Source organism: Anoplopoma fimbria, chromosome 5 (assembly GCF_027596085.1).
Source record: "Anoplopoma fimbria isolate UVic2021 breed Golden Eagle Sablefish chromosome 5, Afim_UVic_2022, whole genome shotgun sequence".
NCBI lineage: Eukaryota > Metazoa > Chordata > Actinopteri > Perciformes > Anoplopomatidae > Anoplopoma > Anoplopoma fimbria.
The window spans coordinates 16,662,708-16,688,084 of NC_072453.1; the positions used below are offsets into that span (position 1 = coordinate 16,662,708).

Below are 25,377 nucleotides of genomic sequence, written 5' to 3' on the forward strand. Positions count from 1 at the left end.
ATGTGTATTTATTGTCTGTGTAGTTGTATTATGTGTATTTAGTATTGTATAGTATTTATTGTCTGTGTAGTTGTATAGTATGTGTATTTATTGTCTGTGTAGTTGTATAGTATGTGTATTTATTGTCTGTGTAGTTGTATAGTATGTGTATTTATTGTCTGTGTAGTTGTATAGTATGTGTATTTATTGTCTGTGTAGTTGTATAGTATGTGTATTTATTGTCTGTGTCTGTGTAGTTGAGCTGCTGCAACACTTGAATTTCAATAAAGGAATATAATAACTAGGTCTTCATTATATCATAAGGCTATATTCTATTTTAACAGTTAATTTATCCCCTATATGTGATTGATTGACTATCCCAATTACTATTCTATTTATTTATATTTATTTAAAGCACTAAAAACGTTTACACACTTCTGATAAACAGAGTAAATTAGGATTATATGCAGTAAAACTCTACCGGGCACTAGACCCAGCGGCTCCCCTCCTCCATGCAGCAGCACTGAGCCGCTGCGAGAGGAGGACCAGAAATCTGCAGCTCCCAGAGTGAAGAGATCACAGTGATGCTGGCTGCAAAAAGGGATTAAACGTAAGCAATCTGTCCTCAGCTGCGGTAAACCCTGTCCTCCTTCTCTGTGCATGTGTATATATATCTAAATAACCAATGCATTCATCTGTGAGGGCCAGCTTTGCATTGCAGCAGCTGCAAACCAGCTCATGACAGATGCATCTTGCTCACTTTGGACGGATGCAAGCAAGGCCTTTAATGCAATCTGTTGTTTTTGTTTCTACCTCTTCTTGCAGGTGTAGTCTGGCTGCAGGTGAGTAAGGAGACATGGTGTCCCTGAGCATCCGTCGCGACGCCTGACTGATCATGATGAAGACCGAATCCACATCCAAGAGCACCGGCTCTGGCTCCACGCTCCGGAGCCCATCCCCGCACAGAAACGCGTATGAAGCGGGGATGCAGGCCCTGAAGCCAGTCAAAGACAATGCATCCAACGGGGATCTGCAGGAGGGCCCCCGAGGACGCAGGTACGGCTCCAATGTGCACAGGATCAAGAACATGTTCCAGCAGATGCAGACCACGTCCCCGGGAGATGCAGAAGGAGAGGAGTGCGCAAGGAACGCAGACAAATCCGTGCGTCTTTCCCTCCCCAGAGCCGGGAGCCTGAACGAGAATGTGGACCACAGTGCGCTGCTGAAGCTTGGATCCACCGTCTCCGAGCGGGTAAGCAAATTTGACATCTCCAAACCAGAGAATGGGCACCCTAGGGCCTCCTCACCCAGCTACTCCAAGCTGCAGGAGACACGCCGCATCTTCGAGCAGCAGCAGGAGAAGATGCAGGAGGAGAGGATGCAGCAGGAGGAGAAGATGCAGGAGGAGAGGATGCATCAGGAGGAGAGGATGCATCAGGAGGAGAGGATGCATCAGGAGGAGAAGATGCATCAGCAGGAGAAGCAGCATGAGAAGCTGTCCACCACCAGGGTCCTGCTGAAGACAGACAAGGCCTCCAGCTTCCAGGATGGCAGGTTGGACGTGATGGCTCGTTTCAACGGCAGCACAGAGTCCCTGGACAGCCTGGACACCAGCGAGGCCGTGTCCCCCACGGTCAGCCAGCTCAGTGCCGTGTTTGAACGGGCGGCCGAGCTCCGGAACAACCTCCACCGCCTCTCCTCTACCCCGCCGCTGCCCTCCAGGGGGGTCAGCGCCAAGGTGGGTGTGTTGAACTCCAAAATAATCACAAAGAGGGTTTGTGCCTTTGCGGCGGCCAACCAGGAGGATGATATCAGCAATCAGATGGGCCAAGAGGGGACTCAGAGGGGCCCCAGGGGGAGGATGACTCCTCAGTCCGACAGCATCAATGGGGGCCAAAGCCCTCCAGATAATGAACTCTACGGCACTGAAGGAGAGCCAAACGAGCAGAGAGAAAAGACAGTGTCAGATGCAGGTGTGGAGGTCAAATCTGAGGAACACTATGGGGCCAAAGGGCCCAACGGCACATCACTGCAAGGTGACATCCACATCTCCGTGGAGAACGGAGGAACGGCTGCCGAGAAGCAGAGCTCTCCGAAGGGTGGCGATAAGGCCGGGGACGAAGAACACCGGACGCTCAGAGAAGAGCAGTCGGGGCGAGACTCTGTGGATATCAGTACCTACAGCGCGGTCGGGGAGGACTTTGGAGGAAGCCAGGTGGACGAGGAGGAGGAGGAGGAGGAAGAGGAGGTGGACGACAGCTACGAGCCCGAGTCCAGCTGTGCGGAGATCTCTGGGCTGCCTGTGGAGGAGGACCCGCCACCCTCCAGGAAGATCCGCTTCAGCATAGAGCCCATCAAGGTGAGGAAACATGCAGTGGAAAAACATTAACTGTAGGTAGTACTTTGTCCAGTTAGGCCGAGGTGCTGATTTGTGATGTTTTTTATACTAGTATGTGTTGAGAGGCTTGTTCGTTTTGACCTTAAAGCTTATCTACCGTGCTGCAGACCCTGTCAGCACCACTGTCAGCTGTTTTAATGAACTCACTCAGCTCCTGCCGGTGTCCGGATGATGCTGACATTTTGATTTTACCCTGTTTCAACACGGGGCTTTGCACACACACTACTAACAACCGCCCTCCCCTCCCACAGTAGCCAGTTGCTAATGGACGGTCCTGCATTCCTACTGTGCGGCTGACACGGGCCCCCAAAAAAAGATCTGCGATGTAGATGCTTATCTGAATACGCAGAGGGAGCCTGCTTCTGTAAATAATTGCTGGGGGGAGGAGGAGGAGGAACAAAAGGGAGGCCTGGATAATTAGTCCTGTTTTTAGAGAAGTGGATACTCTGCTGCTGCTGTGGCCAATGAAAGGTCGGCATGGCGGTCCATGGGGAGCTGGGTGAGGAATGGAGTGTTTTTGTGTGTGTGTGTGTGTGTGTGAGAAAGAGAGGGAGGACGTGAGAAAAGATGCACTCTCTTGGATCAGAGAGATGAGAGAGGAGGAGGAGGAGGAGGTGGTGGAGTTGATTTAAAGTGTCTCTCTGTGTCTGGGGGTTGTGTAATGATCTGGAGAGCAGCATCCGATCCTCGCTGCTCTGCCTGGAGGTTCTGAGGCGTACAGAGACTCTGCAAACCAAAGTGGGCACTGACGCTGCACATCACACACATTCCCTCACGCAGAAAAAGCCATTTCAGTGACCAAGGGCTCCTGTGCCATATCATGTCCAGTCAAGTCGAAAGTTGCTCTTGCTCTCTTCTCATGGCTGCACATTGGAGAGTATGGCCGAGTCACTGGAGCTTGATATTTAAATATTATTACAAACCTTTTACGTAAACAGTTTGGCAACAAAAATATTTGAAATGAGTTGATATGATTCAGAGCTGCAGACTTTAAATGAGTAGTTCAACATTTTGGTATATATGCTTATTTGCTTTCTTGGCAGAAGTTGGATGAGAAGCTTCAGACAACTGGATTGTGAATATGAAGCTACAGCCAAAAGCTGGTTAGCTTACGTTAGCTTAGCACAATGACTGGAAACAGGGGGAAACAGCTAGCCTAGCTTTGTCTAAAGGGAAGGAGATCAGTCTTACCAGTGACTCTAAACGTCTAGACACATTTCCTAAAATGAATTGGTCCTTTTTAATGTTTAACTTACTAAAATGAAAGTATTGGTAAAGTGGTTACACTGTGCGACAAATGGTGGTGGTTAGAGAGAAATGAATTACTACTGAGTAGAATAGATGATGTAAACATGGACGTAAGTGACACAGTTACAAAGTTGTTTTTCAAAAAACAGTTTGTCAAATGTTTTTGTGAGGAAGGAAATGTATTCGACATGTTTGCCATACCTCAAGGACACACACAGTCTTCACTGAAAACTCCACAGATTACCTTTTAAATAATACCTCTACCTCTAAATAATATTATTTATAACAAATAACAACAGAAAACTGTATTTTGAACGTGTATTAAGAAAAATAAGAAACGTAGCCTACAATTTCTATCAGTGTGTGGGCCAATAGTACGCATATTCTGACATATTTATATATATATTGTGTGTGTGTGATAAGCCAACGTGTTGAAAATCCCATGATTCCCATTTAAATTACACTTGAGCTTAGTATGTTCATCACGTAATTGTAAAGTAGGAGTCCTCATGAGATCAAAGATGGATATCAGGAGGAAGCATTGTATATGGTGTCTTAAAGAAGTCATATTAATAAGCTTTGATAAAAAAAGAAAAGAGGCTGAATTTGGGTTGTGACCCTGCAGCCGTCATCGGAGAATAACCTCCTACTGAGTCCTTTCACACTGTATCAGTGTGGCCTTTGTTATGGAGATTGATGCTGGGGTGGATGAGAGTTAAAGGGGGGTTGGGGGGTGGGTTGGCGAGGTCAAATGGGAGGGCCGTTATTATGCTGCTCAAATGTCACGCGACTGTATAACTGCCAGCTCTCGAGTCACAGTGTCAGTTGGTTTCTCTTCCAAACAGGAAGTGACCATTTTTAGTTTCCCCCTCTGTGCAGCTACTCAGCTTTCGGCAACAATTAAGTCTTGTTGTTGTGGCGATGGCGGTGGGACGTCTGGAGCACATGTCTCTCTTTCTTTGTCCTCGTTTTACACCACACATTACTGTCTGTCTGTCTGTCTGTCTGTCTGTCTGTCTGTCTGTCTGTCTGTCTGTCTCCACGGGCAAGAAGTAGCAGTTCTGCTTGGGGTAGAGTTCACACTAGAGCCTTTGTTTTGCTCCTCCTGACACTCCTTCTCTCGTTCCTTCTTTTCTCCCTTTCGCTCTTTGTCACCAGTCTCCTACTGTTAGTAAAAATAGCAGCATTGTTATCGTCACAGACTTTCACCTCGCTTTTTTCAAGGCCGCTTCATTGTCGAAACACAGGAAGCCGACTCTCATGTCTTATTTATTCGGTTTTGCTTGTTTGTTTTAGCTTCGTTCTGTATCACTTGGTATCAACACAAGCAGTTCATGATGTAGCCTCGTGAATTTTTTAAATAATTTATCCTCTTGTTGGAGGAAAAGCGTAAAATAAAATAATCTCCTCTGGATTTGCGCTGTGTGGCCTCCGAACCAGAAATAATCAGATTTATTTTTCATGCACCAGAATCACCTTCCTCACAGTCATCACCTAGCCTACTCTTACACCTCCCATCTCCCTTCACACACACACAATCACACACACACTTTCTCCAGGATTTCTGCTGCCTACGCAAGTCCTCCAAGAACACCTATGATTTAGTTTCACACTGTGTCATTAACACAAACAAACTGTTCTCATATAATAATAAACCGAGGGTGTTGAATTTGACAAACACAAGAGGAGAGGATTGCATTTTTTAAAGTCTGCTACCACTAATTGCAAAAATGGAAAGCGCCCAAAATGCAACCTTTGGTGGTTTGTATTTGCCGCTCAGATCGGCCCAGGAGGGATTTCCCACTGGGAGGTAATACATCACCATATGTCAAATTATCCTCAAACCGTCTATTACTTAGACTGCAGTATTTCATACAGTGCATTAGTCACAGCCAGGAGGGGTGAGAGAGCAGACAGATTATCAGCAAGGTCACTCTGCCCCACTTCTCCGTCCTGCAGTGGCGATGGAAAGCAGCTATTACGTGATGCGCCACCTCGCTCAGATTACTCGCTCGTGTTGTCTGAGCTTAAAAAAAGACAACAAATTGTAGGTATCCATCTTCCTTAAGTCTTACAATTTCTCTTGGTAAGATAAGATAAGGCTGATAGTTCAAATATGTTTTGGTTATTATCCAACAAGTCAAAAAGAGTGGCACTCAAGCCGATTTGTTCCTATTGAAGATGTAAATCTTTCAAAACAAGTTGCAAATATATAGTTTTTTAACAGAAAAAGACTTATTTACCTTTAAAAGCTAGGCACTGTAGTTTGTAACAAAATTACTGAAGATTGAGTAAATATTGCATTTGTTGGGGACTATTTTCAGTTGCAAATTAATACATTTTTGTGCTCAAAATAAACTAAAGTGTTTGTTTTCAGTGTAATGAAGGAACATGTCACCTGGTGTGGCTTTTACATGTGTTTTTAAATGTTTTTGGACAATAATGGAGGTCTATAACACAGAGAGATTAAATAAGAAATTAAAACTATATATCTTTATTTCCTAGATCTGTGTACATGATTGTAAATATGTGCAAAGCAATATAACATGTAAATATACAGGATATTAAATATAGTACGGGGACTCAGAACACTCGAACTGAATATAATCAGTTGTATATGTGTATGTTTAGAATATAGATCAATTCTAATAATAAAGTTACTAATATTAAATGATTTAACATAATGTAGTTGTATAGTTGATGCATCCTTATTCTCCTGCTGCCGTGTTTCTCCTCGGGGTCAGCGAGCGTTAAGCCTAAACATGACTGCTGACCAACCAAAATGACTTGGCTGGCCTGCCAAAAAAAACAGACCGGCTCTGGTGCCATGCAAATCGTTACCATGACAAACCCACGATATATCCATTTCATTGGCTGGAGGAGTGTCGTCCAGGGTGACGGCGGCCATGAACACATCCTTATTTTTCTGTCTGGGTGTTGCACATCTGGGATCTGGATTAACCCCCAATTTAAGGAGGATTTAGAAGCAATTACCTGCCACTTCTGGACTTGTTTAACCTGCTGTGGTTGGGAGAGCAATTCATAATGTGTGTAATTTAACTGTTAAGTGGAAAAATGCTTCTGTTCGGTCTGCATATGCTTAACTTTGACAGCTTCATAAAGCATCTCTACAAGTATTTTGACCCCAAGAAAAGTGGATTAATTGCACCATTGAGGCACCAGATCTCACATTATATGCACGGTAGTCATTTTTAAAGTAGAAATAGAGAGTTGCAGCAAAACCAGTTGAAATAATAGCAAGAGCACTATGAGTAGTACAAATGATGGAAAGTCGGACGCTGCAGAATGTGGAGAGACGGAGGGGAAACACGCTATTTCTGTTGTGAAAAACCAACACATCCTATTGGCTGAATCCAAAATTAGATCTGTTTTTTGGAGATTGTAGAGGGAATGAAAGGCAGGAGTTGACATGCTGCTGTGGTCAGCGGGGGAAGGGGGAGGTGGTGGTGGAGGTGGAGGTGGGGGCACTGACTCCCATAGTTAAACCAACACACAGTTACCCAATCGCATTGTAGCCGGAGGGCCGTGGAGATGTAACCACACTGCAGGAGAGCAGCTCTCTCATTTGGCCACGTCTCTGTCACGACATTGTAAAATGGTAGCTGTGACTGGTTATTTATAAAAAACCCTTTGCAGTCCCAAGTGGTTGCTCTGGACAGACACAAACACAAGCTGCTGAGTGGCTCGAGCTAACTGCCCACAGAGCTTTTGTAGGACATCCCAGGCGGCTGGTTGCAGAGGGGAGGGAGGGAGGAAGGGAGGAAGGGAGGGAGGGAGGAAGGGAGTTTCCTGGCCATCTGTTAGCTTCTCTGACCTACTATCTGCCACAACTGGAACAGAGTCCTCCTCCCGCACCCCCCCTCCCATCACCCGGCCTTTAATCCCAATGTTTGTCTTCCAAAGATAGCCACCTCATCTGCAACTCTACCTACTTGTGTGAAGTAAGGGTGAGAGGTTGCATCATGCAGGATCCCCATAGTCTGTCTGCCCTGTGTGGGGTCACGGTGCAGACGGAGGGGGGGGGAAGTGAAAGAGTTAATTAAGTGTCAGAGAGGGTTAGATTAAAGCCTCGGCTGCATCATGACACCCCTCCTGAACACGCCCAAGGCTGCAGGTCATGACACACATCCGATCATGGCTGTGCTTTTTTGTTCTTTACAACGCCACGTTAAACGCTGCTGAACCTCCGTTGTTTGATCTCCCTGAGCGTCGTGGGCGTTAAAATGAGGGCACCACGAGCCACCAGCTGTGGACCTCTTGATCTTTAAACTGGAGGGCTAGGGCAGAGCCACGTGACGGCGTCACAATGGGCACGCAGGCTTGGAATGCGCTGTTGTTGTTTTATGTCCCGTTACTTGGGATGCAAACAGTGTATGTTGTGTGTCTGTAATCCACATTCTGCTAATCCCTCTAAATACGAAGGTAACCTAAATCAAAAGCCATTAGACTTCAGTGCTGCTCCCACGCTACTGCGTCTGTCATCTGCCGTATGGTTAGGTTCATTCTGATTCTCTTAACACATACTGTGAATTAAAATCAGTACTAATGTAACTATTTATACAAAAAATATGTTTAACTGTTCAGTCTGTAAAATGGATTAAATGCTCATAATTTCCCAAAACCCACATCCCTTAAATTGCTTGTTTTGTCTGATCAACAGATGATGAATAAATAAATGAATAACAAAACCTTTTATATAAAAAAGTTAAAGTTAAAATGGCTAAACAGGAGGCTAGAAGCTAACGGGGCTAACAGTGCTAACAACGATACAAACAGACGGAGGGTGACTTTAATTTCTGCTCAGGACGCCATACCTCCAATATGTTTTGACATAGCAAATAGTTGTTTGCTGCTTTATTAATGTTCTAAATGTCATTTATAAAACTTTAAGTAAAGGAAAAAGTGTATTTCCCAAAATGGCAAACTGGTCCTTTAATTCTTTATTTGTCTGTGAACTAATTAATATACTGATAAACGTAAATTCTTGACTCATTTAATGCAATAATAATACTTTGATCCCAGATAAACTCTTAAACAGCATGTAATCTTCATCACTTATTCACAGTATTCAACGGTGCATGAAAATGCAATGATACTGAATACATCTGAGAGAGGAAGTCGCTGCTTACATTTTCAAAGGCACTGTCGAAACTGGCAGGCTCTGTACTGTGGGGTTGCCTGGGAGATGCGGCCCATACGACTGAAAGGGGTTAGCGTCGGAGCTACGGGATGCTACTTCGACACACAGATGGACAAACTAAACAGAAGAAGAGAGAAGTGAGAGAACGTAAACAAAGACTCAATAAAAAAAAAATGGTCTCTGCAGAGCGAGCGAAGGATTGTGAGGAGAAAAAGTTGAGAATTTGGTTAAAACAAATGAAAGAATGTGTGAAAAGAGAAGGTCCAGCACTGAATTGGTGTGGCTAGTGGAGCATGCAAGGTGGTGCATGCATAATCATCTTGGAAGACTCTGTGTGTGTGTGTGTGTGTGTGTGTGTGTGTGTGTGTGTGTGTGTGTGTGTGTGTGTGTGTGTGTGTGTGTGTGTGTGTGTGTCTGTGTGTGAGCAGCAGCTGCAGAAGGCCTCCATTAGCATGCTGGATGTGGTTATGTAAACTGTCTTCTGTCTGGTTGGACCGGAGTGAATGTGGGAAACAGAGGCCTCTGTCTTCATGAGAGCAACTTCAGCGGTTATGATCGATTGTGTTTGATACACATTACCGCTGAGAAATGACTTTAGAATTGCATTATGTGTGCATTGACACCGGCGGTCAGTTTTGATCAAAACCATGCATCCAGCTCGTCTATCTCAGCTGCATACATCTCTGCAACCTCTGAGCGTTTGGTGTAAATATCTAGAATATTATAGCTTTTCTAAGTACACAATGCACAGCCACTCTTCTGTGATGAGTCCGTAAACTATTGCCCACATATAACGATAGAAATTCAAAGTTGAATTGGGTTTTTATCATATCATAGTAAGTGGACTGAAATACTGGATTAAATAAACAGATATTCTAAAAAATAACCTGTAGTGTAGTTTGCTGTGGATTTGGTTTTAATTACATATAGTGAAGACACAGCGTGCTCTCTTTACACCTGTTGAAACACACAAGTGATTCAACATTTACCACGCTCCCCAGGGTGCACAGGAAGTGGTCTGTTTTCTGTTTTCATTAGCAGTTACTATATTTAGAGTACATGCTAGAAGAACTATGTAGTTGCACAAAACAGTGATAAGCCACAACGGCTGCAATTAAAAGAAATCATCTACAGACAAAAAGCAGAAACTCAAAAGACACATATCCCCTCTGGGCTAACCCTGACTGACCTTTGGACAGTCAAAAACTAAAGAGGGGAATAGTTTAAAGGAATAGTTTGACATTCTGTATGCTGAATATGAAGCTAAAGCCAGGAAACAGTTAGCTTAGCTTAGCACAAAGACTGGAAACAGGGGGAAACAGCTAGCCTGGCTCTGTCCAAGAACTTGTGTGTTAATTAACAACTCTTTTTAGGTGCTGTTAGGCAGGTTTTTAATAGGCTAGCAGTTTCCCTCCACTGCCAGTCTTTGTGCTAAGCTAAGCTACCCTTCTCCTAGTGGAAGCTTCGTATTTACTAGACAGATATGAGTGGTAATGATCTTCTCATCTAACTCGCTGCAAAATACAAAACAAACACTGCCTTCCACAGTCTTGAACAAAGAGGTTTACGTGTTTGTGATCTCGGTTTGTCCTCCTGCAGGTGTTTGCCACCTACCCCAACGAGGACTACGACCGGCGCAATGAAGACGTGGATCCCATGGCGGCGTCTGCAGAGTACGAGCTGGAGAAGAGGGTGGAGAGGCTGGACCTGTTCCCCGTGGAGCTGGAGAAAGGTACAGAACATTATAACGTTGTCTTCTCCCAAATGTGAACAGTATTTGAAGTATTCCAAGCATTTATTTTTAACCTGCTTGGGGGCACCAGGTGGGCGGTTTGCATAAAATTGGAAACTAAATGAGAACAAGAAATGTCTCATTCACAGAGAGGTATTTGAGAATGGATCTTTGGTTTATGTGATTAGCCTCCCACGGGACAGTTTGATCGGTGCTTTCTGTCTCTCTTTGCAGCCAAATGAGAAAGAAAATAAAAAACACATTCTTTATTACTGATGGAAAAAGTCCTTCAGTTTTCACTGACCGCCTTCTGCCAACATCCTGTTAACCCCCAGGGAACCACACTTTCCTCAACATCCCTTTAACATTATAGTGCATTAATATATTTATAGACGACTATATTTAGAATTGTATACAGGGCAGGTAACACAGGATACCATATGTGACCATGTTCTAGATGATGTGCTGCTCTGTGTGCTGTCCATATTATACAACTATATTAATCAAAGATTGCAGAAGAGGGAAATGATGAAAACTTTCACTTCACATGCAATAGGTTAACTGAGATATGATTGTTATTATTTCAAAGCTCCCCAGGATGCAAAGGAGCTTGTGCAGGCTTTTATTGAAACTATAAATCTATTACAGCAACATACACAAGTGCAAAGAAAACATCTCACATCGATCCTTATCCTTTCACAGCCTCCAGTTGGTCTTAAGGCTGATTTAAGATCCTGCTAATACTTCAGAAATCTTTTTTGCTTGCTTCTAAATATGTGCATCATTTCCTGGTTGTCACCCTCTTATCCACAGACTCCCAGCTGCTCACTGTACTTTACAAAGAAATCAGACAAAGATCTGCGGTGAAGCTGCTTTCTGCAGTTTTGTGTTGTGACACAGATTCTCCCGCCAGATCTGAGGACAACAATACTTAGCCTTACTCATAACTGAAACTGCTTTGTACACTTCTTCTGCTTTAGAAATTAGAGTTCAATTCTAACTTCCTTCTTTTTCCTGCATTTAAAACTGTCTGCTCTTGCTTTCAAATTGTTTCGTACTAAGACTTTAAGCATTTATAATCCTGTGGAATGAACAGATACTCAATGAAAATATAGTGAAACAGTCTTTATAATATAAAATATGTCTTCATAAGGGAAATTATAATTATAATCCATTTATTAAAAGTTTCTCTGCTGCTGATAAATGATAAATCGTGGAACTTAAAGTGTTACCATTAAGTCTGGATATAGTGGGGCTGCCCTCGCTTGAGCTATTCTTTGACTAATCGTGGACTTACATTTCTTTAGTTCACTACTTTTTTATGATTTTTTTCATGCTGAATGACTTATAATCAAGAAACCAAGAGCATCTCTGGTAAACACAAGATTTAAAATGGTGCTTTTGTGTGATTCTTAGTGGAGAAACTCAGTTTAATAGATCTGTTAATTAAATCAACTAATCAATTAGGAGAAATTCATTACAGTGTTAGTCGACTAAGAGTTTGTTTGGTATAGGACAGTCCTAGTTTATATATTGTACTTTACATTACATTGCAGTCATTTAGCAGACGCTTTTATCCAAAGCGACTTACAATCAGTAGTATATTCTACAAAGGATTAATTAGGATATTTTTAGTTACAATGGAGGATCACTGGCAGCGTTTGCCAGCATGCAGACAATGAGATCCACAGTCCAGCCACGCTTTTCCTTTTTATTCCGCTAACCAACAGTTGTTGGGCGCAGTGTGCAAAGAAAAGCAGTAATGAGCCGACAAAGCAACCGTGGCGAGCGAGCAATCATGTATGTAAACAATGCACCGTTTCAAATTGGCTTTGTTTATGTTTAATGAGGGAGGAAGTGCATTGTCAGGACTCGAGGACACACACGATGCATATTTTTCAATTTGGATCACGGCAGTCACAAGGTCACGTTCTCACATGGAATCAAAGACGTGTTTCCCCGCCCACAGAGAGTTGTCATGCAAAGACATGACGGCATGACGCATCAAACTGACCAAAAGCTGTTAAACGTGCATTCCAGTAAAAGTGTGTGGTAACGACTGTCGTTGTATCTCCCACTCTCTTTCAGATGGCGAGGGTCTGGGCATCAGTATCATCGGGATGGGCGCCGGTGCTGACATGGGTCTGGAGAAGCTGGGCATCTTTGTGAAGACAGTCACGGATGGAGGAGCAGCACACCGGGACGGCAGGTATGTTAAATCTGATTATCCCGATTCTTCATCTGGTAAAGACGCATGAGAACTGAAAAAGGCCTTTTTTGAGGTTAGCTCAGTAGTTGTAGTTTTATTTCCAGGAGTGGACGCTTCATTGTCCCACTTGTCTTTCTGATTCCTGGCAACAGCCGATGGGTCCCGCTGCCAAGAATGATGGCTCATAAATGGAGTGCTGATTGTGTGGGCTTCAGTGTAAAAAAAAAAATGATGAGTAAAGTCCACAGTGGAGCTTTCACTGTGAATCCTAAACGTCTCTCTCTTTACTGCCTCCTCCAGGATCCTGGTGAACGATCTGATCGTGGAGGTGGACGGGACCAGTTTGGTGGGAGTCACCCAGAACTTTGCGGCCTCCGTACTCAGGAACACCTTAGGAACTGTCAAGTAAGAGTTACTCCCAAATAGTCACGATGGATGTTGGATGGATTGTCATGACAACGTACTTCATACGTCATTTAGCGCCCTCAATATACTCCCACAAAGAAATCCGGTCCAGTACTTTCATTTATCACTAAAATACCTGCAAAACTTAAAAGGGATATTTCAGTTTGTTTTTTTATTAGTGGAATTGTATAAAGAACTTATCCAGAGTCAGTGTTTAACCCACAATATGTGGCGGTCTGCAATTCCTAGTTTGGATAAACCGACAGGAAAACCATCAAAGGAGTAAAGTCCTGCTGTGGAAGTTTGAGCCACCTTCAAAATAAAACCAATATCAGATCAAGTGGACACTATATTAACAATATTAGCAAATGCTAGCATGCTAACAGGCTTGTGAACATGGTAAACATGACCTGCTGAACATCAACATGCATTGCTGTGCTCCTGGTTAACGTATTTCTACAGCAGCCATCTTGCTTCGAGGCCTTAGCTGTGACCGGGACATTCGTCTTGTGACACTTCAGCTCGCTGTGACATTAGCGTTCTCGCTTGAAGAGATGGTTTCCTCCTGATATAGCCTTAAACACGCAGGACTGACTTCTACCACATCCTGCCCATTCAGCTCACCAGACTGCAGATTTACATCTCCAGTCTCCCGGGTTCATGATTATACCCTTCAGTGTTGCAAAGCTCCTCTCTGAGACATCCTGAATGAGGTTTCCCTGGAACCACAGAAAACACAGTTATCAGGAACAAATACACTCGGCATGAAAAGTATCATTCTGAAATGCCAGCGCGGTATTTGTAGCCGCGCTCTTTTGGGCGTTTCGGTGGCGCTGACGTGCTCCTTTTGTAATCTAAGCTCATTCATAATTCAGGGTTTGGTGGTCAGCGCTGTAAGGGTGATTGTTAGTGTTGTGTGACTTGTGGAGATCAGAGACCTCCATAGAAAGCTCATACATTATGGATCTGCTGCAGTGACGGCGAAGGGCACTAGAGCTCAGACCTATTCATAAAAAAAACAACAACAAACAAATAGAGAGGGGGGGCAGGAAGTGCGTTTGTGAGCATTTAATTACCCGTTAGTGCAGCAGAAATTGAAAGGCTGCAGCGGCTGGCTTAATAACCGTCTGAGGGTTCTTCCTGATTTATTGTATGTTTTCTTCCTGTTCTCTGTGTACACGGTGGCTGTAATTGGAGGAGGGAAACATATAGTGCCTATAATGAAGTGCACAATGAGCTGAAGCAGAGGCAGAGACGAGGGTTTGATTTTAATCACAAGAGAGGCTGACTCCACCACAGAGGCCATCTTTGTTCGGCTCCAAACAGGAAGACGTTTTCTGTCATCAGAGAGCCGGCACATTCCTGACAACATTAATACATTAAACTATACCGAGCGAAGAGGTCTTAATGTATGTGGAGCCAGTGTTCGTGCTCCTCAGTGGAGAGGAGTAAAAAAATAAAACATGTATTATTCAGCATGCACTTGCAGAATCATACCATATCACATGAAGGATTGTTTCTGTTCAGCTAGCCTCTTTGAGTGGTTCAATTCTAACTGAGCTGGACTGCTGATTTTGTCCAAACACAGGTTCATGATCGGGCGGGAGAAGCCGGGAGAGCAGAGCGAGGTGGCCCAGCTCATCCAGCAGACCCTGGAGCAGGAGCGCTGGCAGAGGGAGATGATGGAGCAGCGCTACAACCAGTACATGGACGAGCAGGAGGTGAGCTTTTAAAGAAACCCTCTGAAACCAGGAGTGCGGGTGAAGGATCCGGTGTGATCTAAAACAGACTGCTTGGTTTGTCTTTGTTCAATCAGTGGTGGTGGAGTGTCAGTTCACACTCACACATATACTGCAATGTTCACACTAACATACTTCAAATTAATTACATGGAAGATTCAGGCTACCACTTTCAAAAATTCATGCAAGAAAATCAAATGTAAAACTTAGAAGAATTAGTCAAGAGTTAACATATAACACACTTACTTGTCATATTTATCTCTAGAGGGAAATAGCTACTTTGCAAAATGTCTACGTGGAAAAAAGTAATGGCTAGATTTATTGCAGCAACACCTGGCTATCTAACCTAAAGGAACCTGTTTCTACCTAAAACTGTCTGCTGTATGAGACCAAATGTGTAGTACTCCCCGTGATGTTTACCTATCATGCTTATTTGAATATAAAAAACAGGATTTTTCTGAAAATTATGCTTAAATTTCATTAAAACCTGTCTTAAAAAGATATTAAAACGCATTAAATTGAATGCTTTGACACTTGTAGACTCCCTGGCATTCCTGTTTTAGAAAGAAAAAAATACTGAATGCATTAATCAACATGTAAAGTCATCAAGTAATCAACAAAAACAACACAAAATAGATTTAAAGTTGACTTTCAACCTGCTCAGGAACAAAATACTAATGAATTGTTTGCTCTTCATGCCCTTGGTTCTGCTTTAGGATTATGAAATGTATTCCATGGCAAACAGAAGTGACCCTCTCTGGTGTGACTGTGTGATTGTGTGCCACATTATTGTGTCCAGCACGAAGTATCAATCTGATCAAACGATAAGCTCGGCTCTGAAATGGGAACGGATCAGGATGACTTAATGTGTTGCCCTCGTATAGCCTTTGCTTTGTTAATCTCATTTGTCTCAGATGTTCTCTCTTGTTTGGTTTTACATAAACGGTGCAAAAAAAAGAAGCATGTAGTTTCATTCTGACAGCAGAGAGGAAGCTGCCCCATTCATTCAGGGAGATGGTGGGCGGTTCTTGAAAAGCATTAGGTTGTATAATGGAAAGTAGAGTCTGCTCTTGATGGTTATGCGCCATCTAGTGGCCGTTTGATGTCACAGCATAAAAACATGTGCTTTTAAAGACACCATAAAATCACTATAGATATATGTAATAAACACTTTGTTATCATGTTTTATGTGACTTTTGATCCAAATATGTATCAATAAATGTAACAAATCCCCAAATTCCAAGGAATTCCTTGTAAACAGCACCTCATGTGTACTCATGTTTGTCTTAACAAAATTCAGCTTTAAATGATTGTGGTTTGCAAATCAAATGATCCCTTCACACATCCTGCTGCTGCAACATCTGGACTCAACTGGAAAAACGTCAAAACAAGAAAGCAACATGTGACTTTAGAGGCTGTGGTTTTAGCTGAACTGGCCCTTTAAACTGAAATAAAAAGGATTGAATGGTTCCTAATCTGGACCTCGTCCCTGCAGGGTGGTGAATACGGCACAGACGAGGAAGAGGACGACGATGAGGAGGTCAGCCCGCCGTATCCCAGTGCCATCGAGGTGTTTGATCTGGCGGAGAACGAGGACATGTCGCCCCTGGAGACAGACCCTGAGAAACTGGCACATAAATACAAAGAGGTGAGACGTGAACTCCTTAATTGGAGCATTTCATTTCTGTGTAATCACAGCTTGTTTCCTCTCATGTGGATAATGTTAATTAAAACTGTCATCTCTCTTTGCTTTAAAGCTCCAAATAAAGCATGCCGTGACCCAAGCTGAGATCCAGCAGCTGAAAAGAAAGGTAGGTTCAATTAATTATTGATTCTTTTTAAGCATCGGAGATTAGATTAGCGTGTGTCTTTACTGAAAACATCACCTGTCTTCCCAGCTGCACCACGCGGAGCAGGACAAGCAGCGCTGGCGTATGGATAAGGCCCAGCTGGAGCAGACCCTGCAGGAGAACAAGGAGCGCATGGAGAAGCTGGAGGGCTACTGGATGGAGGCTCAGAGTCTGTGCCAGGCGGTGGACGAGCACCTGAAGGAGACGCAGTCCCAGTATCAGGCCCTGGAGCGCAAGTACAGCAAAGCCAAACGCCTGATCAAGGAGTACCAGCAGAAGTGAGACTGAGCCCGAACACGAGGGGTTAAGAAGAGTTGTTTTATTTATCACGTCTGGAGTTAAACGTTCTGACACTCTGCGTCCGTTCACAGGGAGATCGAGTACCTGAAGAAGGAGACCCAGCGCTGTGCACAAGTTGGAGCTGAGGCCTCTCTTCTCAAAGAGGAGTCCGGGCAACTTCAAGAGCAGGTACGGTGGAGGAGGTGACCTAGGATAAAAAAAAGACGTCCTGAGAATTTCTCCCACAGTTAAATTCATGTTTGTGGAAAAAGAAGCAGCTTTCCCTCATCATGAAGCAGCAGTGCAGCGTGTTTCTGACTGTGCTGTCATGAAGGGTGGCCCTCTCCAGATTTAGTAGCAAAGAAACTTTTAATTGCTTTGTTTGAGGCTGTGCTTGTTTTTGGGTTTTTTTAACAGCGCTCATGAGAACAGAGTCATGTGACCTTCATGCAAACCAAAGACTAGAGTCTGTAGTCTGGATTTTAAATGTTTCTGTTTCATACATTACAGGAAAAATTGTGGAAGAGTGCAAACGTCTCAGTCTGCGTTGGATATATATATATATATATATATATATATATATATATATATATATATATATATATATGTATGTATGTATGTATGTATGTATGTATGTACATATATATATATATATACATACATACATACATACATACATACATACATACACACACACACACATACACACATATAAATGTTAGCCTATTCACTGGTAATTCTTCATTTCGGCCAATCTTTACCTTCCTCGGTGGCGTAAAGTAGTTATGATGAGCCTCAGTACACGCTAGTTACTAGTTATGAAACACACACTAACACACATTCCATAAGGTGACAAATAAATATAATCAGTGGAGCTTTACTACCTTCTCCGCCTGTTTCTTTTCCCTCTCATCTTCTCTTGCTGTCGCTTTTATGCTTGAAAGCCATGACTGCTCGCTCAGCTCGACAGTCTTGACAGACTTTGCGTCTGAACTAGCTGCAGTATATTTTATCCTCTCATCACATGATCACATTCAATTGCATATCAGTATATGGCAAAGATACCAAAGAAAATAGTATATGAATTCATATTAATGTATATATTTTTTATAGTTTATAACAAAATTGTATGCTTGCTCTACATAAATTATAAAAACAAAATAGATTGCTCCTGACAATTTGTCCCCCCTCTTCCAAAAATGGCAAACAAGGACAGACATGGGTTTGTTCCCTCAATGCACAGACTCTCTGTCTGACTACCGCTTCAGAGAAGAGGACAAGCAAAGGGCAGCTCAACCCTTACGACCTTTATAAAAACATAAATATGTATTTCAATGCAGTAAAAGTTCCAGCAATAGCAACGAAACCTCCAGAGGACCATATTTAGTCAGTATGTTGTGTCCTGACGTGACTCACACTGCAGCATGTGGGTGATGATGACCTGAATGAAATGTGGACGTGTGGTTTGCCAACAACATACTTTCAATATCAGACGAGGCATTTTGTTACAGATCAAACCACATGAATGTGTATTCATTAAACATCACCCTCTCTCTCTCTCTCTCTCTTCTCCAGGTGGCGGACCTGGAGTGCAGGGTGGAGGAGCTGAAATCTGAACCTTTATAAGAAAGAAGCCTTTTGTCCGTAACGCGTCTCAGAAAGCAGAACTTCACGAGCTAGAGGAGAAGAAGGTGTTATGGTTCTTGACCTGCAGGGTATTTTCTCGTCACCATCTCGAGCTTGGTTTTCTGGTCGCATACTGTATATGTGTCCTCAGGCTTCGTATTGTAGCCACTTAACCCTTTTAACCATGTCTTTTCTGTTACCATTTACGGGATTGTGAAGAACGGTTTTATCATCACCAATACAGACTCTGTTGAGCTCTAGATGTACTGTTCCTTTTTCAGTATTTAATCCCTTAATTTGTGTTTTTTGTGGCCGACCAGGCTGTTGCTTTTAATTGCCAAAAAACAGAAACGAATCCCTTTTCTTTCTTTTGCCTCGTTTTGTGACCTTTTTTTTTTTTTTTTTTTGTACAGATGTGTTACTGTGTGGTTTAACAATCAGTTTGGTTTGTAAAAAATTTGAATATGTGTATAACATTTAACATAATATAAACTAATGAGATTGAGGGTCGTTGTATATTTTATGTGATGTAAATTGGACGGAGATTGCACTGAAGAAGACATCAACAAGGTGCTTCACTGGAACGGAGGAACAAACGGGAACTATGTTTTTGAGGTGTCTTCGGAAATAGTAGAAACTGTAACCCAACCTTCGTAGGGGTCGTGTCACTTAACCTTGAGAACCACCTGCTGCCTACCTTTCAGAAGTGTTTGTGTATTTTTTACACGCTAAAAGACTCTTCAACGAGCGTCCAACCCCACCGGTTTCAACCCCTCTGCTTCTTTCAATAAAAAAAATAATAAAAAGGACCACAGAAACAAGCCTCCACAACTACTGTGCCACAAATGAAAATGGATCTCTCTCTCCCCTCCAAATGGATGTTGTCAAGGACTTGTGTAACTGGTATTAGTTAGGACTACTGATATAAGAAACATTACTGGACTGGGATTGTTATAGACGCCGTTACCAGCAGCAAAGATACGGATTTTTAAAAAAAAGCTTGTGTCTCGAACCAGCAGCTGCACTTGACACTGCTGTGTGTAGCACATGGAAAACACTGCCAGGTTTATTACACCTGTTTTTCAATTTACGCACAGTTTAAAAATTAAATTTGAGTCTACTTGTGTCAACTGTCATACCAGTATGTTTGTATAGTTCAGGTAAGACTGAAATATTTTAATTTTACTTAATATTTATAATATAGTCAAAAAGGTGGAAATATGAGCTAACGAGGACAAAAACTGACGAAAGCATTGTTCAATAGACAGTTGTACTGTGTCATTTAGAGAAAAGTAGATCTGGATGACTACGGAAACAAAATTAAGATTAATGAATTGATAAAAAAACAGGCATGGTTATGAGTATTTTCATAATATTAAGGCTTGTACAGTGCACATGCTTTGCATTGTATGTTTTGTGGAATAAATGGTCAACAGTGATGGTGAAGTTGGTGTTTTTATTTCAAAGCAAGGTAACATTGAGACAATAAGTATTTGTTTAACTGTGGCGAGCTCCTTTACTTTTTTTTTTGTTAATCGCAGTGAATTAAGTGTTTATATAATTTTGTAAGCTTGCAAATAACAAAAATGTATAATTCTTAACATAAATCTCCAATCTTTTGGTTATGAAATGCTTTAGCTTGAAACAAATTGAAGTTAAAATAACGTTACGCCACTCTTGAATAGCATAACTTTTGAAGTACTCGACCTTTTAGTGCAAACTGTATCTCCTAAGTCCTACAAATGTGACTACAAGTGCATCTTCTGATGATGCCTCCTGAGGTGATAGTTCCTGGAAAAGCTCTTCCCGCACTGGGTGCATTTGAAATTCCTCTGTCCCAGGTGAAGCATCTGGTGAGCTTTGAGACTCTGCGGGCGGCTGAAGCTCTTGCAGCACTCGGGGCAGCTGTAGGGCCTGACGCCCGTGTGCTTCCTCTCGTGGCGCTTCAGGTCTCCGGACTGCCGGAAGCTCTCGCCGCAGTGCGTGCACAGGTACGGCTTCTCCCCCGTGTGCGTCCTGAGGTGCACGTTGAGCTGGCCCGTGTACGAGAAGCTCTTGCCGCAGTGGGGGCAGACGTACGGCTTCTCGCCCGTGTGGATGCGCTGATGCTGCTTGAGGCCGTAGTGGTTGGTGAAGCCCTTCCCGCAGTCGGTGCACAGGTACAGCACCTTCACCTGCTGGAAGCACGCGTGCGATTTGAACGCTTTGCCGCTCGCACAGCTCTTCCCACAGTGGGGGCACACGTAGGTTTTGTCCCCCCCCTCTTCTTCTTCTTCCTCCTCCTCTTCCTCCTCCAGCTGATCCACCAGGCTGTCGGGGTCGCCGTGTGACACGTACTCCACCGGGTGGTGCCTCTTGACGTGTTTGATGAGGTAGCTCTTCACGGTGAAGGAGAACTGACAGAACGAGCAGGGGAAGACCTCGGAGGTGCAGTGATACTTCATGCAGGTGTTGCTCTTCTGATGCTGTTTAAGGTTGCCGGATGTGGTGAAGACTTTCCCACAGCGCTCGCAGGTGTACGACTTTGCGTTGTCGTGCACCATCTGCTCGTGTCTTTTCAGGAAGCCGGATTTGTTGAAGGTCGCCCCGCACTGACCACACTTCAGCTGTTTCAAGGCGCACTTGTGTGCTTTCAGATCCTCTGGGCTTCCGTATGTTCGCTTGCAGCGGTTACAGCTGAACCATTTGTATTTGGTTAACTTTCCGTTTGTGACAGCGGGTGCGTCTGCCTCAGCGGAGCTCTTATCGAGGTCGGTCGGCGGCTTCTTGCAGACCGCCGCCCTGCGTTTTGGGGCTATGAGCTTGGTTATGGCGGAAATTTTAGATCCAGCTCCACGCCGCTGAGGCCTCTGACGTTTCTGGACGGACTCAACCGATTCAGCCACTGACGTTTGTGGGCTGAAGTCCGGATCGTGGCTCTGATCTTCCTCTTGATTTTCCCCTGTGGTCTCCTCTGAGTGATGCTCCGTTATGTGCTGCTGAAGGTCGTCCACTGAGGGAAAACTCAGCGAACACTCGGCACAGCTGAAGGGCATGGTGGTGGATTCCTCCGGAGCCTCATCCACTTTCTTTCCCCTCTTGCTTTGCTTTTGGTGATGCTGCAGGTGTCTGGTCAGGTCGTTGTACTGGCCGAAGCACTTCTGGCACACGGTGCAGACGTACGGACGTAACCTCTCGTGGACGGACGCCTTGTGCTTTCTCAGGGTCGCTTCGTTTGTGAAGCTGCTGCCACAGTCTGAACAACTGAATTGGGATGTTTCTGCCTCTCCTGCAGGAATATTCTCCGTTTCGGTTACATCCATAGCTTCTTGTGTATTCTCGCTTTCATCCGCGACCTTTGTTTCCTCAGTTACAGCTGGATCTGCAGCGTTAAAGAGTTCTGATCTCAGAGTCAAGCTTTCTTTCGTCTCACTAATTTGGTTCTGATTAGGAACAATGTCTGTGTCTTTTATCACAGCATGCTTTCTGTGAACTAGCTGGTGTCTGATTAAGCCGGACGCCTGGCTGAAAGTGCGCCTGCACTGCGGGCAGCAGTAGGGACGTTTGTTTGAGTGGACGCAGAGCTTGTGCCTTCGGAGGTGAGGTACATGCTTGAACGTCTTCCCGCAATCGCCACACGTCTTGGACTCTGCAGGGTCGACAGAAAACACCAGCAGAGAGGCTGCAGGGAGAGCCGAGTCAGCATCGGAAGAGGGATTTTCAGCTTCAACTGGCTCAGCAGCAGCCATTGTTGTGCAGACACCTTCAGGCTGCATGTGGAAGTGTTCTGTATGCCGCTGGAGGAAGGACTCCGTCGTGAAGGACAGCTGGCAGTGAGAGCACAGGAAGATCTGAGACGTCGCAGTTGTGTTACTCTCTACGATTCAAGAGAGAAGAGAGGAAAATCATGTCAACATAACTTTCATAAAAACAGTAGAAAGTCATTTTTGTGACTTGGGAAATTTAGGTAGTAAAAAGGTACCTGTTGCATTCAACTTCATAACCCAAACCTGACTCCAGGCTTCACTAAACTGGGCGAGAAATTTGGCGCTGGGCCACACCATGAGCTCGTCTCCAGGGTGTATGGAGCGACAGCAATGGAAAAGGATGCTGCCTTTGTACTGGACCGCCAGCAAATTGGACTCGTCTTTGTTGCGAGCACAATTGACGTACCTGCGTAAGAAGAGAGGGACGGAATATAAACATGGACATCTGCTTCTAGCATAGCACGCTCAAATCTCTGACTGAACTGTTGGCGATCAGGTTGCACTGTGGGTAATGTAGGCAGCAGGTTTTAACGAAGAGGAAGAATGCATTAAATAAAATGAAACATTTAGTTTGATACTTTAAGTATTTTTGGAGTGATTTTAAAAATGATGTGGCTGACAGAGAAATAGACACAAACAAAAAACAGAAATCAATCCTTTACCTCATCCAGTTTGAGTGCGATTCTCTGGCTGCATCAATGTATTCATATTCATCTTTCTCTTTGTAAATCTGCAGAGTATTTTCAAGACAGAACATGCACATTTAACAACGAGTAACAACAATAAGAAGTATTTAGAGAGGATCAATCATATCCAATCTCACCTCCCAGGAGAAGTCGCTCGCCATGGCGTTTTCTCTCGTGGTCACTTCCCCCTCGTACGGTCCAAAATGCATTCCCGGAGACACCTCCGGCCCGTGATTTATGACCCCAACGCCCGCATTGGGAATGCTGGATCTGCCTATCATCAGGCCGTAGGGAAGAGTGAGGAGGGCCCGCTGGGGGAGACCGGTGCTCACGGGGAAGTCAAGAATGAAAGACGGGCCGTTGATGGTAGCCGGGTCACTCTGGTCCTGGAAGAGAGTCAGACACTCCTCACAATCTGGAAAACAAGAGGACACAGTAGTTTAATGTTATGCTATTAAACCTTCAGAAAAGGTGGTGCTAGCCTACAGGGCAGTGAAAGGAACAGCTCCTTCCTATCTCCAGGCCATGGTCAAGCCCTACACCCCCGCCCGACCACTTCGCTCTGCTGCCTGTCACAGCTTCTTTCTGTCCTGGCCCCTCAGTGGTGGAATGAACTCCCCACTGACCTCAGGACAGCAGAGTCGCTGCCCATCTTTAGACGCAGGCTGAAAACTCACCTCTTCATGAAGTACTACCCTGAGCCTTCCTCGTAGCACTTATTGTATTCATATTAGTTTGTTGCACTTATTGTATTCATACTTATTGTATTCATATTAGTTTGTTGCACTTATTGTATTCATATTAGTTTGTTGCACTTATTGTATTCATATTAGTTTGTTGTAATTATTGTATTCATATTAGTTTGTTGCACTTATTGTATTCATATTAGTTTGTTGCACTTATTGTATTCATATTAGTTTGTTGCACTTATTGTATTCATTTATTTGTTTCTGCATTATTGTATTCATATTAGTTTGTTGCACTTATTGTATTCATATTAGCTTGTTGCACTTATTGTATTCATATTAGCTTGTTGCACTTATTGTATTCATATTTAGTTTGTTGCAGTTTGTTGCACTTATTGTATTCATATTAGTTTGTTTTGTGCACTTATTGTATTCATATTAGTTTGTTTGTTTATTCATATTAGTTTGTTGCACTTATTGTATTCATATTAGCTTAGTTTGTTGCACTTATTGTATTCATATTAGTTTGTTGCACTTATTGTATTCATATTAGTTTGTTGCACTTATTGTATTCATATTAGTTTGTTGCACTTATTGTATTCATATTAGTTTGTTTCTGTACTTTTGCTCTGGTTTATGCTTTTAGATGCTTGTTTAAGAAAGGAGATGCACTTATGACTTCTGGTGACTAGTAGTTCTCTTGAATACCTATGTTGAATACACTTATTGTAAGTCGCTTTGGATAAAAGCGTCTGCTAAATGACTGTAATGTAATATGTAATGTAAATAAAAGGAAAAAGAGGAATGAAGAGGAGAAGGATTACAACTAAAATAATGCCACTAATTATCATTTAGTATTTTTGTATCTGTAGATAATGAGAGGACAGAAGAGGAAAGAGTGTCTCTTGCTTACAAAAGCCATCCTCAGCCTCTGGGTTGTCTCCATGTCCCACAGTGTCCAGTAACTTCTGGATCGGTGTTTCTGCTGGCTCCAAAACTGGGATCACTAAAACAAAGACCAAAACACACTAATTAATAAACTTATATACATATATATATATGAGAGAAACAAGTCATATCACAGCTTAACATACCTGCAGGGGTGTTGTTTTCTGGGGTCAGACACTCCTCTGTAATAACAACCTCCTCCATGGTCTCAACCCACTCCACCCCTGCAGACCTGCCAGACATCAGTGCAGACTGTGCAGGGAGTTTCTGTGGACTATGACTCCTTATGACAGGTGTTCACACACATGCATAAAACAAGCTGCTGCACCTGACAGCCAGCTAGTGTTAGCACGCTAGCTTAGCATGCAAAACATCAGCAGGCATCCTATCAAGCAGGCTAATAAGACAACATTAGCATGGCTAGCTAAGGAAGTAGTAGCAGCTATGTGGCTATCAGATTAGCATTATAATAAAAAAACATGTATGCATTCAAAATGTTTAGCTTCTACTTTAAACTAAACGTTTCTATCTGGGTTAATTCCTCTGACTGCTAAGCTAACTAGCTGTCGTTCAAACTGTGTGTAGCTGTTAGCTGTGAGCTAACATATGGTGTCGGAGTGACGTCACAGCTACGCGACGCCGTTACACCGGAAGCAGATGAATCCACACTTTCAGTATAAAAGTC

The 25,377-nt window shown here is 43.4% G+C and overlaps 2 protein-coding genes across 3 annotated transcripts; one reads left to right on the plus strand and one right to left on the minus strand.

Annotated features, from left to right (window-relative positions):
- The first annotated feature begins 530 nt into the window (after window positions 1–530).
- On the plus strand, window positions 531–20,054 carry LOC129091398 (neurabin-2-like). Of its 2 annotated transcripts, none has more exons than XM_054598995.1 (11): window positions 531–589; window positions 805–2,338; window positions 10,386–10,518; window positions 12,607–12,727; window positions 13,028–13,132; window positions 14,721–14,853; window positions 16,367–16,519; window positions 16,629–16,682; window positions 16,770–16,999; window positions 17,093–17,189; window positions 18,576–20,054. In XM_054598995.1, exons 2-11 carry the CDS (start codon window positions 875–877, stop codon window positions 18,624–18,626), a joined length of 2,541 nt encoding a protein of 846 aa, XP_054454970.1. In that variant the 5' UTR covers window positions 531–589; window positions 805–874; the 3' UTR covers window positions 18,627–20,054. The 2 variants fall into 2 exon arrangements, with proteins under 2 accessions (XP_054454970.1, XP_054454971.1); XM_054598996.1 differs by having other exon boundaries at window positions 569–613.
- A 17-nt stretch (window positions 20,055–20,071) lies between these two features.
- LOC129091396 (histone-lysine N-methyltransferase PRDM9-like) lies at window positions 20,072–25,332 on the minus strand. The gene is made up of 6 exons (XM_054598993.1): window positions 24,839–25,332; window positions 24,658–24,750; window positions 23,196–23,473; window positions 23,035–23,102; window positions 22,588–22,778; window positions 20,072–22,482 (listed from the first exon to the last, which is right to left on the minus strand). Exons 1-6 carry the CDS (start codon window positions 24,933–24,935, stop codon window positions 20,375–20,377), a joined length of 2,835 nt encoding a protein of 944 aa, XP_054454968.1. The 5' UTR covers window positions 24,936–25,332; the 3' UTR covers window positions 20,072–20,374.
- Between the last annotated feature and the right edge of the window lie 45 nt (window positions 25,333–25,377).